The 17,188-nt window shown below is 38.0% G+C and overlaps 1 protein-coding gene across 5 annotated transcripts in view; it reads right to left on the bottom strand.

Annotated features, from left to right (window-relative positions):
- The window catches only part of FAM151B (family with sequence similarity 151 member B), a 48,196-nt gene that overhangs the window by 3,061 nt on the left and 27,947 nt on the right, over positions 1–17,188 (bottom strand). For all 5 annotated transcript variants that reach the window (XM_017959705.3, XM_003899872.5, XM_017959704.3 and 2 more), the window contains exons 4-5: positions 14,275–14,492; positions 12,001–12,136 (exon numbers count right to left, since the gene is read on the bottom strand). In XM_017959705.3, the coding sequence (XP_017815194.1) occupies positions 12,001–12,136; positions 14,275–14,492 (354 nt within the window). The remainder of the gene's footprint in view (positions 1–12,000; positions 12,137–14,274; positions 14,493–17,188) is intronic.

Raw genomic sequence — 17,188 nt, 5'->3', positions numbered from 1 at the left:
TGACATATATTTGTACATATGAAAACATTTATAATAAGGTTATTCATGAAAACAATGTAATATAAAACATTAGAAATAGGCCAAATGCCCATCAAAATGAGGCTTGTTAAGTCAATTATAGTACATACATACATATCATGCACCTAGGAAAGAAAATCAAGAAAGTTTACTTCAGAAAGAGCTCCACGATGTATTGTTAAGTTAAAAAAAAAAAAAAAAAGAGGAAGGAAAAGAAAAAAAAAGCAAAGAAAAGAACAGAATCAAGAAGCAAGGTGTATGACATACTATCTTTTGTTTTAAAAATGAGGGGGGCCAGGCGGGGTGGCCCACGCCTGTAATCCCAGCAGTCTGGGAGGCTGAGGTAGCGGACCACTTGAGGTCAGGCATTCAAGACCAGCCTGGCCAATGTGGCGAAACCCTGTCTCCACTAAAGATAAAAAAAAAAATTAGCTGGGTATGGTGGCAGGTGCCTGCAAACCCAGCTCCTAGGGAGGCTGAGACATGAGAATCACTTGAACCCAGGAAGCAGAGGTTGCAGTGAGCCAAGATCCTGCCACTGCACTCCAGTCTGGGCAACAGAGCAAGACTCCATCTCAAATAAATAAATAAATAAGTAAATAAATAAAATAGGCTGGGTGTGGTGGCTCACGCCTGTAATCCCAGGACTTTGGGAGGCAGAGGTGGGTGGATCATGAAGTCAAGAGATCAAGACCATCCTGGCCAACATGGTGAAACCCTGTCTCCACTAAAAATACAAAAAATTAGCTGATGTGGTGGCGCCCACCTGTAGTCCCAGCTACTCGGGAGGCTGAGGCAGGAGAATCACTTGAATCTGGGAGATGGAGGTTGCAATGACCCAAGATTGCACCACTGAACTCCAGTCTGGAGACAGAGCGAGCTTCCGTCTCAAAAACAAACAAAACAAAACAAAAAAAATGGCCGGGCACGGTGGCTCAAGCCTGTAATCCCAGCACTTTGGGAGGCCGAGATGGGCAGATCACGAGGTCAGGAGATCGAGACCATCCTGGCTAACGTGGTGAAACCCCGTCTCTACTAAAAAAATACAAAAAACTAGCCAGGCGAGGTGGCGGGCGCCTGTAGTCCCAGCTAGAGATCTGGCCACTGCACTCCAGCCTGGGCAACAGAGCGAGACTCCATCTCAAAAAAAAAAAAAAAATTAATAATAAAGATAAAAGTAAAAAGGAGGGGAAATTAAGAAGTTATATTTACACTTACTCTTATATGTATAAAGAAACTATTGTAGTTAGTGACATTGGGCAGGAAGACTGGGTAGATGAGAGAAAGGCTTTTCACAGTGTAAGTCTTTATTCCATTAAGCTTTTGAATTAATTTTTTTGTTTGAAAAATTAAATTTAAAATACTTTTAAAAGAAAAAAAGTAACACACAAAACACTTAAATAAAATAACATTAATAATGTTTTATTAATGTATGACAGAAGCTGGTACTTTTACTCCAATAATCATTCTCCTTTTTCTTTCTAACAAACTCCTGAATTCTAACCAGACACAAGGTTGTACAAAATAAAATCTACATTTCCCAGCTTTACCTGTAACTAAGTACAGGTACATAACTGAGTTATAGCCAATGTGTTATTACAGGAAGACATGTAACATGAGTAAAACTGCAGAATAGGAGCTTTTATCCCTCGTCTACCCCACTGAAACACTGATTTTTTTTTTTTTTTTTTGAGACAGAGTCTCGCTTTGTCACCCAGGCTGGAGTGCAGTGGCACAATCTCGGCTCACTGCAAGCTCCATCTCCCGGGTTCACGCCATTCTCCTGCCTCAGCCTCCCAAGTAGCTGGGACTACAGGCGCCCACCGCCACCGCCCGGCTAATTTTTTTTGTATTCTTTTTAGTAGAGACAGGGTTTCACCATGTTAGCCAGGATGGTCTTGATCTCCTGACCTTGTGATCCACACGCCTCAGCCTCCCAAAGTGCTGGGATTACACGCATGAGCCACTGTGCCTGGCCGAAACACTGATTTTGACAACAACTCATGGTTAAAAGTACCTTTGTGGGAACCCAGGAGTCCAGTGGAAAGACTCCGCTACTACATTGGCGTGTACACACACACAAAATCTGGAATAGACACATTGAGGAAAGTAAAACTTTTCACTTTACCCACATTACCCCTCCTCTAAGGCAGGACAGTTCAGTGCCAACAAAGATCTCCTTGGCCTGTGTGTTCTCCTACGAGGAAACGTAAGAGTGAAGTAAGCACCTAGCTTCACTACCCATGTGGGATGCTGCTCTTCCTCTCACCCCACCCAGAACGCTGAAGGGATCAGCAAGGTTGATTAGTCCAGGAGCAACAGGAATTGAAAAATGGGCAGAGGCTCACTTACTTTTAATTTTAGTGGGTAGATAGTAGGTATATGTATTTATGGGGTACATGAGATTTTTGATACAGGCATGTACTACGTAATGATCACTTGAAAAACGGGGTTCCCATCCCCTCAGATATTTATCCTTTGTGTTACAAACAGTTCAATTATACTCTTTTAGTTATGTTTAAATGTACAATTAAATGAACTATAGTCACCCTGTTGTGCTATCACATATTAGGCCTTATTCATTCAAACTATTTTTTCATGCTCATTAGCCATTCACACCCCCCCTCAACACCCACCACCACTACCTATCCCAGCCTCTGGTAAACCACCCTCCTACTCCCCATCTCCATGGGTTCAACTGCTCCAATTTTTAGAACCCACAAATAAATAAGAACATGAGATGTTTATCTTTCTGTGTCTGGTTTATTTCACTTAGCATAATGATCTCCAGTTCCATCCATGTTGTTGCAAATGACAGGATCTCATTCTTTTTTATGGCTGAGATCTTATATATTCCATTGTGTATAAGTACCATATATATATTTTAATCTATTCATCTGTTGATGAACACTTTGGTTGCTTTCAAATCTGGGGTATTGTGAACAGTGCTGCAACAAACATGGAAGTAAAGCTATCTCTCCAATATACTGATTTCCTTTCTTTTGTTTACATACCAGGCAGTGAGATTGCTGGATCGTACAGTAGCTCTATGTATAGTTTTTTCCTCAAAAAACTAAAACCTGGCTGGGCATGGTGGCTTACGCCTGTAATCCCAGCACTTTGGGAGGCCAAGGTGGGCGGATAGCCTGAGGTCAGGAGTTTGAGACCAGCCTGGCCAGGGTGGTGAAACGTTGTCTCTACTAAAAATATGAAAAAAAAAATTAACTAGGCATGGTGGCAGGCACCTGTAATTCCAGCCACTTGGGAAGCTGAGGCAGGAGAATCGCTTGAACCTGGGAGGCAGAGCTTGCAGTGAGCCGAGATCGTGCCATTGCACTCTAGCCTGAGCAACCCAGTGAGACTCCATCTCAAACAAAACAAAACAAAACAAAACAAAAAACAAAAAAAACCCCTGAAATCCTCGTACCAACAGCACACCAGGGTTCCCTTTTCTCCACATCCCTGCCAGCATTTACTGCCTGTCTTTTGGATAAAAGCCATTTTAATTGGGGTGTGATGATATCTTATCGTAATTTTGATTTGCATTTCCCTGATAATCAATGATGTTGAGCACCTTTTCATATGCCTGTTTGCCATTTGTGTGTCTTTTTTTGAGAAATGTCTAATCAAATCTTTCACCCATTTAAAAATCAGATTAGATTTTTTTCCAGTAGTTTGTGCTACTTACATATTCTAGTTATTAATCCCTTGTTAGATGGGTAGTTTGCAAAAGTTTTCTCCCATTTTGTACATTGTTTCTTCACTTTGTTGACCATTTCCTTTGCTGTACAGAAGCTTTATGAGTTGATGTGATCCCATTTGTCCATTTTTGCTTTGGCTACCTTGCTTGCAGGGTATTACTAAAGAAATCTTTGCCAAGACCAATGTCTTGAAGGGTTTCCCCAATGTTTTATTGTAGTAGTTTCATAGTTTGAGGTCTTAGATCTTTAATCCATTTTGATTTCATTTTGGTATATAGTAAGAGAGAGGGGTCTAGTTTCATTCTTCTGCATATGGCTATCTAGTTTTCCCTGCACCATTTACTGAAGAGACTCATTTCCCCAGTGTATGTTCCTGGCAGCTTTGTGAGAACACTGTAGGTGTGTGCATTTGTTTCTGGGTTCTCAATTCTGTCCCATTGGTCTCTGTGTCTGTTTTTATGCCAGTACCATGCTGTTTTGGTTACTATAGCTCTGTAGTATAATTTGAAGTCAGATAAATGTGATTCTTCCAGTTTTGTTCATTTTGCTTAGGATAACTTTGGCTATTCTGGGTCTTTGTGGTTCCCTATACATTTTAGGATTTTTTTTATATTTCTGTGAAGAATGTCATTGGAATTTTGATAAGACTGCATTGAATCTGTAGATTGCTTTAGGTAGTATGGATATTTTAACAATATTAATTCTTCCAATCCATGAACATGGAATATCTCTCCATTTTGGGGTGTCCTCTTCAATTTCTTGTATCAGTGTTTTATAGTTTTAATTATAGAGATCTTTTACTTCTTTGGTTAGCTTCTAGGTATTTAATTTTATTTGTGGCTATTCTAAGTGGGATCACTTTTCTCATTTCTTTTTTAATTGTTCACTGTTGGTGTATAGAAATGTTAGTAATTTTTGTATGCTGATTTTGTATCCTGCAACTTTACTGAATTTATCAGTTCTAATAGTTTTTTTCTGTGGAGTCTTTAGGTTTTTCCAAATATAAGATCATATCATCTGAAAACAAGGATAATTTGATGTCTTCCTTTACAATTTGGATGTCCTTTATATATCTTTCTTGGCTGACTGTTCTACCTATGACTTCTATTACTATGTTAAATAACAATGGTGAAACTGGGCATCCTTGTTTTCTTCCTGGTCTTAGAGAATAAGGCTTTCAGATTTATCCCACTTAGCATAATACTAGCTGTGGGTCTGTTGTACATAGCTTTTATTATGTTAAGGCATGCTCCTTCCATACCCAGTTTTTTGTGGGTTTTTATCATGAAGGGATGTTGAATTTTACCCAATGTTTTTTCAGCATCAATTGAAATGATCATATGGTTTTTGTCCTTTATTCTGTTGATACGATGTATCACAGTGATTGATTTACATGTGTTGAACCATTCTTGCATCCCTCGGAAAAATCCCACTTCATCATGATGAATGATCTTTTTAATGTATTGGTGAATTCAGGTTGCTAGTATTTTGCTGAGGATTTTTGCATCAATGTTCATCAGAAATATTGACCTGTAGTTTTTGTTTGTTTGTTTGTTTTTTAAATATGTCTTTGTTTTTCATATCAGGGTAATGCTGGCCTTGTAGAATGAGTTTAGAAGTATTCCCTCCTCCTCTATTTTTTGGATAGTTTGAATAGGACTGATGTTAGCTCTCTTTAAATGTTTGGTAGAATTCAACAGTAAAGCCATCGGGTCCCAGGGTTTTCTTTACTGAAAGACTTTTTATGGCGTCAATCTCATTACTTGTTATTGGTCTGTTCAGGTTTTAGATCTCTTCATGGTTCGGTATTGGTTGGTTGTATGACTCTAGGGATTTGTTCATTTCTTCTAGATTTTCCAGTTTATTGGCATATAGTTGCTCATAGTAGTCACTAATAATTCTCCGGATTTCCGCAGTATCAACTGTAATATCTCCTTTTTCATATCTGATTTTATTTATTTGGATTCTCTATTTTTTCTTAGTCTGGCTAGAGCTAAAGATTTGTCAGTTTTCTTTACTTTTCAAAAAGCCAACTTTTTGTTTCACTGATCTTTTGTACTGTTTTCTTCATTTCAATTTCATTTATTTTTGCTTTTTTTTTTTTTTTTTAAATGGAGTCTCGCTCTGTTGCCCAGACTGGAGTGCAGCGGTATGATTTCGGCTCACTGCAATCTCTGCTGCCCAGGTTCAACTGATTCTCCTGCATCAGCCTCCCGAGTAGCTGGGATTACAGGTGTGTGCCACCACGCCCGGCTAATTTTTGTATTTTTAGTACAGACAGGGTTTCGCCTTGTTGGTCAGCCTGGTCTCAAACTCCTGACCTCAGGTGATTCACTGCCTTGGCCTCCCAAAGTGCTGGGATTACAGGCGTAAGCCACTGTGTCTGGCCTGATCTTTATTATTTATTTTCTTCTACTAATTTTGGGTTTGGTTTGCTCTTGCTTTTCTAGTTTTTAGCATGCACTGTTAGGTTGTTTGAAGTTTAAAAAATTTTTGATATAGGCACTTATAGCTATAAATTTCCATCTTAGTATGGCTTTTGCTGTATCTGCTAGGTTTTGATATGTTGTGTTTCCATTATCATTTGTTTCAATAAATTTTTCAATTTCTTTATTAATTTCTTTATTGACCCATTGGTCATTCAGGAACATATTATTTAATTTCCATGTATTTGTGTAGTAATTTCCATGTATTTGAGACAGAGTCTTGCTCTGCCTCCCAGGCTGAAGTGCAGTGGCATGATCTCGGCTCACTGCAACCTCTGCCTCCCAGGTTCAAGCGATTCTCCTGCCTCAGCCTCCTGAGTAGCTGAGATTACAGATGTGCGCCACTACACCCAGCTAATTTTTGTATTTTTAGTAGAGATGGGGTTTCACTATGTTGACTAGGCTGGTCTCAACCTCCTGACCTCAAGGGATCCACCCACCTCGGCCTCCCAAAGTGCTAAGATTACAGGCCTGAGCCACTGTGCCCAGATGACCTAACGAAAAATTTCTCAGAAGGTATCACCATCTTAAAGCGATACATGACTGTACTTCTGTAGTATCTTTGCAGAATACTAAGCTGTTTTTAAAGGTAAGAATAAGATATGTTTGGGCACTATTAGCAATATTATGTAACACTGTTCTAGAGTTCTCAATGTTGACTATTGACATTTCAGTTAGATAATTCTTTACTGTGGGAGCTGTCCTGTGCCATGTAGGATGTCTAAAGTGGAATCCGTGGCCTTTACCACTAGTTGTTCAATAGAATCCCTGCCCCCTACCCCTCATCTTTTGGTGTGGCAACCAAAAATGTCCTCAGGCATTGTCTGCTGGAGAGCCAAATCACCACTACTGATAATACCTTGAGAATCACTACTCTAGAGGTATTAACCATCATAAAAAAGAAATTAGAGATACAAAAGTTGAAAAAAGTTAACATTATTTGAAGAGAATAAATTTTTTTGCTTAGAAAACTCAAGAAAATCAATTGAAAGACTATATATATATATTTTTAGACAGAGACCTGTTCAGCTGCACAGGCTGGAGTGCAGTGGTGAGATCTCGGCTCACTGCAACCACCGTCTCCCGAGTTCAAGCGATTCCCCCATCTCAGCCTCCCAAGTAGCTGGAATTACAGGCACCTGCCATCATGCATGGCTAATTTTTTTTTTTTTTGGATTTTAGTAAAGATGGAGTTTCACCATTTGGCCAAGCTGGTCTTGAACTCATGACCTCAGGTGATCCGCCCACCTTGGCTTCCCAAAGTACTAGGATTACAGGTATGAGACACTGTACCTGGCCCTGAAAGACTATTTTTTAAAATGCTAAGATAATTTAGGATATAGATTTGGACACAATATCTGTATCAGTATAGTTGACTCTTGAACAACACAGTTTAGAACTGAGTGAGTCCATTGATATACTGATTTTTTCAACCAAATGAGAATGGACATGGAGTATTTACAGGATTTGAAATGTGGGTATAAGGAGGTTGACTTTCTGTGTACTCAAGTCCCACAGGAACAGCTTGGGAACTTCAGAATGAGCCGATTTTGGTATATGCTGAGCATCCTTGAACCAATCCTCCACATATACTGACAGATGACTGTATACAGAATCTATAGTCTTCATATATATGTATATGCATTATATATATACACACACACACCCCTAGTATAAAAATATAAATACTCCTAGTATATACAGGTCATCTAAATACACCTAGTATATGCCTTCATATATATATATATATTTATGCATACAGGCACTGTTTCATCATAGACGGCATTAGAAGTCTGTACTTTCTGGAGAAGTAGTTTTGGTGTTTAAAGACAAAAATAGTTATAAAAGGCAGCATTAAGCAAAAAGCCTTAGAGCTTATTTTAGTTACTCTGGTGTATGTTGTTTTTCTTTCAACATTTGTGGGCTGGAACGGGAATGTGATGGTGTATGTCAGCTTCTACTTATGTGCATGTTGACACTCCCAGGGTTAGCAGAGGAACAAGACAGAATGAACCTATGCTCTAGATGACTGTTGGAGAAGAGCCTCTACTCTCCTGAGACCTTCCTGAGTCTGGACTGTTTGGAGAGAGGAATATAAACTTCTCTCCTGTTTTAGTTACTGTATTTTGAAATTTCTATAATAAAAACACTTAGCCTGTTCTTTGAACAGGTATGCTGTCAAAAACTGAAACTTCGCCATGGTTCATGGGCGTGATGGCAGAGTGGATTCACCAACTACTTAAATGAGAAGCAAAAAGGGCTTGGCAGTTCATCATTCATTGAGTTCCCTGACACAGAAATATTGTGATAGTGTTTTATTTCAAATAGCTCTCTTGACATTGCAAGATTCATTCATGCACAATTGCTTGACTCAAAATGAGGTTCTTGTTTAAAGGTGGAATATTGCTGTCTTTTTAGAAGCAGTCTTTCTCTAGAAGCTACTCCTCTTTGTAATATATTATTCGTATTACTAATTGCATTAGCGCACATCATAAGGTGATTGAGGCGGTACTTGACACCACAGTAACAAAAATAACCTCTAAGCCTCTTTGCTTAATGCTGTCTTTTATAGCTATTTTTGTATTTAAACACCAAAACTACTTCTCCAGAAAGTACAGGCTTCTAATGCCCTCTATGATGAATCAGTGCCTGTATGCATTTGGTTTTTTCATTTAATAACTATTTATTAAATTCCTATGATGTGCTGGGCATTGTTCTAAATTCTGAAGATTTGTGGATGATCAAGATAAGCAAGGTTGCTGTCTTCATGTAATCTCACAAACATTAGATAAGAAAATTATTAGCAACAAAATTAAAACACCTGAGTCCACCATAAAGGCAATTCTAACCTTCAGTCTTTTAAAGTAGAACTGTATTATCCAGATTTTGTTATCTGAAACACTGTTATCGGCCTACATTGCTTTTACCATAAAAAGTACAGTCTACATAAATACTTCAGTGCTAAGTTTTTAAAAAATAAATGTACTTTTCCTTCCAATCTCAAACTAAGAACCTCTAAGTCTGTAGAACTAATGATAATGTTCTGTAGTTTTTTTCTATGGAATAATTAGAAAAACAAGCAGACTCCAGAACTTTAGAGGATGAATACGATTCTCAAAACCAGTAAAATGAGAGTAAATAGGTATCTTTAAAAGATAACGAGTAGATGAACTTGCAGTTACACAGGATACTAAGTCTAGAGATCTAATGGACAGTATGAGGACTATAGTTAACACTATTGTATTTGAAAAATTTGCTAAGAGAATAGATTTTAGGTGCTCTTATCACACACATGACTATGTGAAAATCAATGTGACATCATTAAAAATGAAACAAAATATACCCAAATGGAATATAGGCTGGGCTGAATTCTCTCATAAATGTGGCCATAGTCTTATGGTACTTGTGCACATGATTATCTGAGTATTATGTCTCCAAGAAAACAGAGTCCATCTATATTGTAAATGTTTCTCAAATGGGGGTAAGAAGATATATTCTAAAAAATTCTAGCGTTTTCCATGAGAATTGAAAATTTTAATTAAATGTAATGCTTTAATTTCAACAATAATCTTTAAAAAATTAATACAGTATGTTATTTGATTTCAGTGCACTTCTCTGACACTAATGAAAACAAACAAAACTAGAGGCAGAGTTAATAAATAGATGATGTGTTTGCAAAAGAGAATGTCAAATAGCATCAGGGATACTTTAACAATGAGAGTTGCCCCATAATTGTTTGTAACTAAGAATCTGATTGGTATAGTGTCTGGTATCACCTAATATTTCTTTTTAAGCATAATGCTAGCAGCCACTGATTCAAACTACTCTAAGCTCAATTTATCTATAAATATTTTTACACATCAATTTTCCCACATGCAAATGGAATCATACTATACCTATCATTCTGCATCTTAATTTATTCAGTTAATGACATACCTTACAGATCATTCCATATTAAAACATAGGGTCTACTGCATTATCTGTAACATATAATATTCCATCATACGGGTGTACCATAATTTATTCAACAGTGTCTGACTGATAGATACTTAGAATGTTTCAAGTCTTTTATTACTACAAATGATGCTACCAGAATATCCTTGTACCTATGTCTCTGTGCTTATGTGAACTTCTATTAGTAAGACATGGTCTCAATAGTGAGATTCATGAGTATATGCCAAATTTCTCTCCAAGGAAATTACTGATCAGGTTACACTCCAGCCAAAAATGTATGATTGTCTGCTTTCACTACTCTCTGCAATATAGTGAATTACTAAACTGGGCCTATTTCTGGGTAATTTGTAAAAATCTTTTATTTGTCAGAATTCTTAACATTTCTCTGACATACACATTGGGGGTCTTTTTAGTAGTTGCTTTCCATTTTTATGGATTCAAATGTATCAAAATTCCTTTTACAGTTTCTGGGTTTTGTGCCTAAAGGTCTTCTCCATTCTGAAACTATATTTAAGGAATCATCCCTGTTTATTCTTTATGCATTTACTGCTTGATGTTCAAATCTTTAATTCATTGGGAATGTATTTTGGAGCAAGGAATAAGCAAAGGTGTCAGCATTGTTTTTCCTACATAGCCTATTGTCCCAAAACCAGTTGTTGAACTTCTTGCTCCAGAGATCTGAAAAGTCAGCTTGTTTCTACGCTAAGTTCCATGACAGATTCTGGACTTTTTCTTTTGTTCTACTGATTGACCTCTTTTTTTTTTTTTTTCTTTTTTAGACGGAGTCTGGCTCTGTCACCCGGGCTGGAGTGCAGTGGCCGGATCTCAGCTCACTGCAAGCTCCGCCTCCCGGGTTTACGCCATTCTCCTGCCTCAGCCTCCCGAGTAGCTGGGACTACAGGCGCCCGCCGCCTCGCCCGGCTAGTTTTTTGTATTTTTTTAGTAGAGACGGGGTTTCACCGTGTTCGCCAGGATGGTCTCGATCTCCTGACCTCGTGATCCGCCCGTCTCGGCCTCCCAAAGTGCTGGGATTACAGGCGTGAGCCACCGCGCCCAGCCTGATTGACCTCTTAAAAGAAAACAAAATAATAAAAATTTTAATATCTGTACTTTTATAATCTATTTAAATATTCAATAGGTGGTCCAACTAATTTTTATTACATATTAAAATAAAACCTTTATATAAAAAAGATATCTGAAAGTATTATTATTTTTGAGCCAGGGTCTTGCTCTGTCACCTAGGCTGGAGTACACTTGTATGATCTTGGCTCACTGAAGCCTCTACCTCCCGGGTTCAAGTGATGCTCCCACCTTAGCTTCCCGAATAGCTGAGACTACAGGCACATGCCACCTTGCTCGGCTAATTTTTAATTTTTTTGTAAAGACAAGTTCTCACTAAATTGCCCAGGTTCATCTCAAACTCCTGGGCTCAAGAGATCCTCCTGCCTCAGCCTCCCAAAGTGCTGGGATTACAGGTGTGAGCCACCACATCTGGCTGATTTCTGAAATTATGATGAAATTAAAAAAGAAGCTAATTTATCCATTCATCACTTTTTGTGAATGTATAACATAATGAAAAAGACAGCTAACACTTACTGAGCACCTACTATGTACAAAAACTTTTGTGAGGAATAGGGGTAAAATATATGATGTTAAGTGAGTTAAGGTTCATCAAGGAGCTCCAATCTGGTGAGAGAGTCTGTGTGCTTATATCATCAGTTTTCATTTTTTCCATCTACCTTTCTCTCATACACACTGCCCTTAAATAATCAATTTTCATGCTTTTTCTATCTCTGTCTCTCATACACACTCACATACACATTTGTTAAACTATTACATACCTGCTTGATTGCTTTAACAGCCAAAGTAACTGAGAACAAGACTGCCTGACTAATGCTGCTCTGACAGGGAACGTTACAGGCTGACTTAATTCATTACATATATATTCCATCTCTTTCACCATTGTCCAACTGTACCCTTAGAAGAAAAGAAAAAAATTTAACCTTATTGATTGAAATCTTGAAAGACAATTCAATAAAAGACTAAATTACCTACAATTAGGTAAAACCATAGATAATTCATAGGTAATTCATAATACTTTCCATTTGGATGCTAAGTGAATTAAAGTGCTACTTAATGTGAAAAAAAACTAAGTGGAAAATGGAGATAAAAAATCATTCCACAAGTGACCTAGAGCAAATTTAACAAAAAAAATTAAGGCATTAAAAAGGTTTTACTCATCACTCAAGCATAAGAAAAGAAATTTACACCACTAGATTTTATTTACTTTCAAGATTTTAAGGCTCTTCTTTTAGGTACACCTGCATCATTATTATTCTCTATAAACTTGGATTTTCTATTTTTGTTAAATTTTCTTTTCCAAGAAAAGGTAGCTTTGGGGTATATACTAGCTATTTAAGTGATAGTTAACATCAAATCAATTTTCTTTTTGGCTTGCCCAAATTACCCGTACATTTTACTTAAAGTAGAAATAGTGGTAAAAAAAATTGACACTCTCTCTCTCTCTCTCTCTCTCTCTCTATATATATATATATATATAAAACATATATTTAAATCATGTTAAGAATTGTGGGGCCAGGCACGGTGGTTTATGCCTGTAATCCCAGCACTTTGGGAGGCCAAGGTGGGAGGATCGCTTGAGCCCAGGAGTTTGAAACCAGCCTGGACAACTTAGTGAGACCTCATCTCTACAAAAAATTTAAAAATTAGCTGTGTGTGATGGTGTGTGCCTGTGGTCCCAGCTACTCTGGAGGCTGAGATGGGAGGATCGCTTGAGCCCAGGAGGTCAAAGCTGCAGTGAGCCATGATGGTACCACTGCACTCAGCCTGGGTGACAGAACCAGACCCTGTTTCTTAAAAAAAAAAAAAAAGAAAAAAAAAAGGCCAGGTGCAGTGGCTCATGCCTGTAATTCCAGCATTTTGGGATGCTGAGGTGGGCAGATCACTGGAGGTCAGGAGTTCAAGACCAGCCTGGCCAACATGGTGAAACCCCATCTCTACTAAAAAAAACACAAAAATAAGCTGGGCGTGGTGGCACACACCTGTAATCCCAGCTACTCAAGAGGCTGATGCACAAGAATCACTTGAACCCAGGAACCTGGGAGGTGGAGGTTGCAGTGAGCTGAGATCACGCCACTGCACTCCAGCCTGGGCAACAGAGCAAGACTCTGTTTAAAAAAAAAAAAAAAAAAAAAAACACGTGGAAAACACACTTGTTTCTAAATAACTTGAAAAAAAAAAAGTATATATATAGACAGAGAATATACATCTTTATATATAAACTATATACACACATAATAAATAAATAAATAAATACATATATACACACACACACTTTTTTTTTTTTGGGACAGAGTCTCACTCTATTGTCCAGGCTGGAGTGCAGTGGCACAATCTTGGCTCACTGCAACCTCCGCCTCCTGGTTCAAGTGATTCTCCTGCCTCAGCCTCCTGAGTAGCTATAGCTGGGACTACAGGCACGCGCTACCATGCGTGGCTAACTTTTGTATTTTTAGTAGAGACGGGGTTTCGCCATGTTGGCCAGGTTGGTCTCGAACTCCTGACCTCAGGTGATCCGCCCACCTCAGCCTCCCAAAGTGTGGCAATTATAGGCAGGAGCCAACACGCCCAGCCAGAATATATCTATTTTAAGTAACTCTATACTCTATCAAAAGCAAGTTGTAAAAAATATTGGTCAGTCAGTAAAGGAACATTTTACAGAAATCTTAAGTGAATATGTTAGTTTAGCTGCTAATTTCCTGATAAAAAGAAGGGAAATATTCCACTTTCCTTTAAAATCTGGAAAATTATGTTTTTAAAAATTAGAAAAAGAGATTCCTAACAAAAGCTTTACTTATATGACTATAAATGTATGAACTCTCTTAAAATTTGCAGCATCACCAGTGAACATGGCATCTATCTGAAAGAGCAGACGGAAGGGTCTACACATACCTGAAGGGTCAGGCCTTTTTTTCCATTAGGCTCAGATTTTGTCGAATGGGTTTTCGGCTTTGTATTAAAGATAATATTTTTATACCTGGAGGATATTTTAATTTGACCAACAAGAAATACAAGAAATACATTAGAATTATTACCTTCATTGACTTTCTCAGGATGCCATCCTGTTGTCCAACCCAGGGAAAACGTCACGTCTGGAAAGAAGAATGTCACGGTGTCTAAAAATGGTTTTGCATCTATTACTTTGCTATTTCCATTTGGACCAGGAAGAATATCGGCATTAATCCATACAGGGCGCTTCAGATGCCTCTTCACATTTTCCAAGAGCATCATGGATGGTTCTACAGCTGCCAGACTAAAAACATAATTTGTTGTCAATGAGAGATTCCTTAGGTAAAGTAAAAAGAAATTCTTTTAGACTAGTGGTCTTAATGTTCTCAAATTCGTAAGAAAAATACAATAATATCTGGGTTAAATAAAATCAGAGATCACATAGCACCAGAGGGAAAAGCTAACATATGCCATATCTCTAAACATTGAATTGTGCTTATTATTCACGAATATACCTTAAACAGTCTATAAGTATATGAATAGTGGCACTACTTGTGGACAAAATAGAGGTTTCAAAACTCCATATTAGAATCACTTAGTGTGAAAACAGTTTTTAAAAAGACACAAATATTAACTTGTTAGAGAATGTATAAATAAGATAAATGAAATACTCTTAATAACCTGTAAATTCACATTTATGAAATACCCAAGTGGATCCAAGCTCTGTATCTCTAATTCAGGCTCATGACCCTGGAGAAAAAAAGCAGCTTCTGTCCTTTATGTATTCTTGGGTGAGTTTGGATACATAAACACTATTCTAAAAATGACTGCAAAATATAAAATTATAGTATTTCCTTCAAGTTTCTGTTTCATTTTTCTTCTTTTATTGTAAGAACCTTTTCTGAAAACTAGAAACATGCATATTTTAGTTTAAATTTAAAAAGCAACTTCACTCTTACTTCCCTACATATATTCTAGCTGATACCTACAGACTTTGAAACAGTAGGGTTTTAATCAGCTTCTATAATTTTTACTTGCCTATGTTCATTTATAAGAAAATTACCTTGTAGTGAATATTGTAATGGGAGGCTAAGAATTTTGGAGATGGATATTGGAGGGGAGAACACTCACCAACCCCTCCTCATAGTTCCCTCTCTCTTCCTAAGAGACGGCAGTACTTCTATCTATACTTCTATCTCTCCTCTCTCCACTCCATTTGGGCCATCTACTCTAAGAGGAGAAATTTAAATAATCTTATTATTTATTGGGTTACGTTTGCCAGTGAGCAAGGATACTATGTACTAAAACCAGAGGAACCCAGGCTCTATCCCTTAGCCTCTAGCCCCTTTCCCTCTGCTCCCATGTGGTACATTTCCTTCTCACTCTTCTGCCCCTGAATGGAGGGCCTAGATTTTAGTGGATTAATAAACCCTAACGCTGGACTCTGCAGACTTTAATTCAGACGCTGCCATTTGTCTCTTTTAAATTATCCCTGCCTTGCCCTGTGTCAACACTATGTTAAAACCACAATTCTGAGATCCAACACTGTACCTCCTACAAAATTCCATTTTTGGTAGCAAGCAACTTGTACCTGTGACTCCAAAGTTTGCTTGCCTGTCAGTAACACAGCAGCAGCCAAGCCCCCATGAGGTGCTGCTTTTCATGGGTGGAGTAAGGACAAACCTTGAACTAATCCATGCATGTCTCCTGCCAAGCTCCTCTTTTTCCAAAAAGGACTCTGATTTCTTAAGAAATCTGGTGTCCATGGAATCTGGGTTAAATACTAATTTCCAGTTTACATTTCAGGAGGGAGCCTCTTAGGCTTTCTCAATTTAGTAAGCTGCCATAGAGTGGTTTAAGATCGATTCTCCAACTGATAATATCCAGTTTCTTTTTTTTTTTTTTGTTTTGAGATGGAGTTTCGCTCTGTCACCCAGGCTGGAGTGCAACAGCGTGATCTCGGCTCACTGCAACCTCCACGTCCCAGGTTCAAGCCATTCTCCTGCCTCAGCCTCCCAAGTAGCTGAGATTACAGGCATGTGCCACCATACCCAGGTAATTTTTGTATTTTTAGTAGAGATGGGGTTTCACCATGTTGGCCAGGCTGGTCTTGAACTCCTGACCTCAAGTAATCCACCCACCTTGGTCTCCCAAAGTGCTGGATTACAGGCATGAGCCACCGCGCCTGTAATCCAGTTTGAAACAGCGTATTCGCCCACAAATCGAAATTCCACCAGTGTTTACTAAGTGCCTACTACATGCGAAGCACTGTGCAGTTAAACATAAGGAACTATGACAAAGAACATAGTGAGGCAAGAATTTAATACATTTATTCCATTCTATATGTAAATGTTTTAATTATCACTAATGTAGACTAAGGATAATGATATTTTCCCTTACCAGAAACTTAAATAAGAAAAACAAAGCCTGCAGTTAAACAAATTTAAAACCTCACTAAGGAACCAAAAACTTTTTATTGTAGTTCTTATTTTCTAAAACTTGACAAAGTAATTTTAAAGTTCTTCTGGAAGAAAAGGTGTAACATTTTGTGGGAGAAAAAAGGACTGAGGACAAACTTTCCTAAACAACAAAATAAAATATACAGTAGTCCCCCTTATCTGCAGGGAGTATGTTCCAAGACCTCCAGGGGATGCCTGAAACCACATAGCACCCAACCCTATATGTACTCTGCATTTTTTTCCCTACACATACCTATCTCTGATAAAGTGTAATTTATAAATTAGGCACAGTAAGAGATTAGCAACAAAAACTAGTAATAACAATTATAGTTTGTTAGAACAATTATAACAATATACTATAATAAAAGTTATATGAATGTGGTCTCTCTCTCTCTCTCAAAATAGCTTACTGTACCCTACTCACCCTTCTTCTTGTGATCTGTCAATCTGATAACCGTGACGGCTATTAAGTGACTAATAGGTGGGCAGCATATACGATATGGATACGCTGGACAAAGGGAAGGGATGAGTCACATCCCAG

This window comes from Papio anubis, chromosome 5 (genome assembly GCF_008728515.1).
Source record: "Papio anubis isolate 15944 chromosome 5, Panubis1.0, whole genome shotgun sequence".
NCBI classification, from domain to species: domain Eukaryota; kingdom Metazoa; phylum Chordata; class Mammalia; order Primates; family Cercopithecidae; genus Papio; species Papio anubis.
This window is presented reverse-complemented; position numbering and strand designations above follow the sequence as displayed.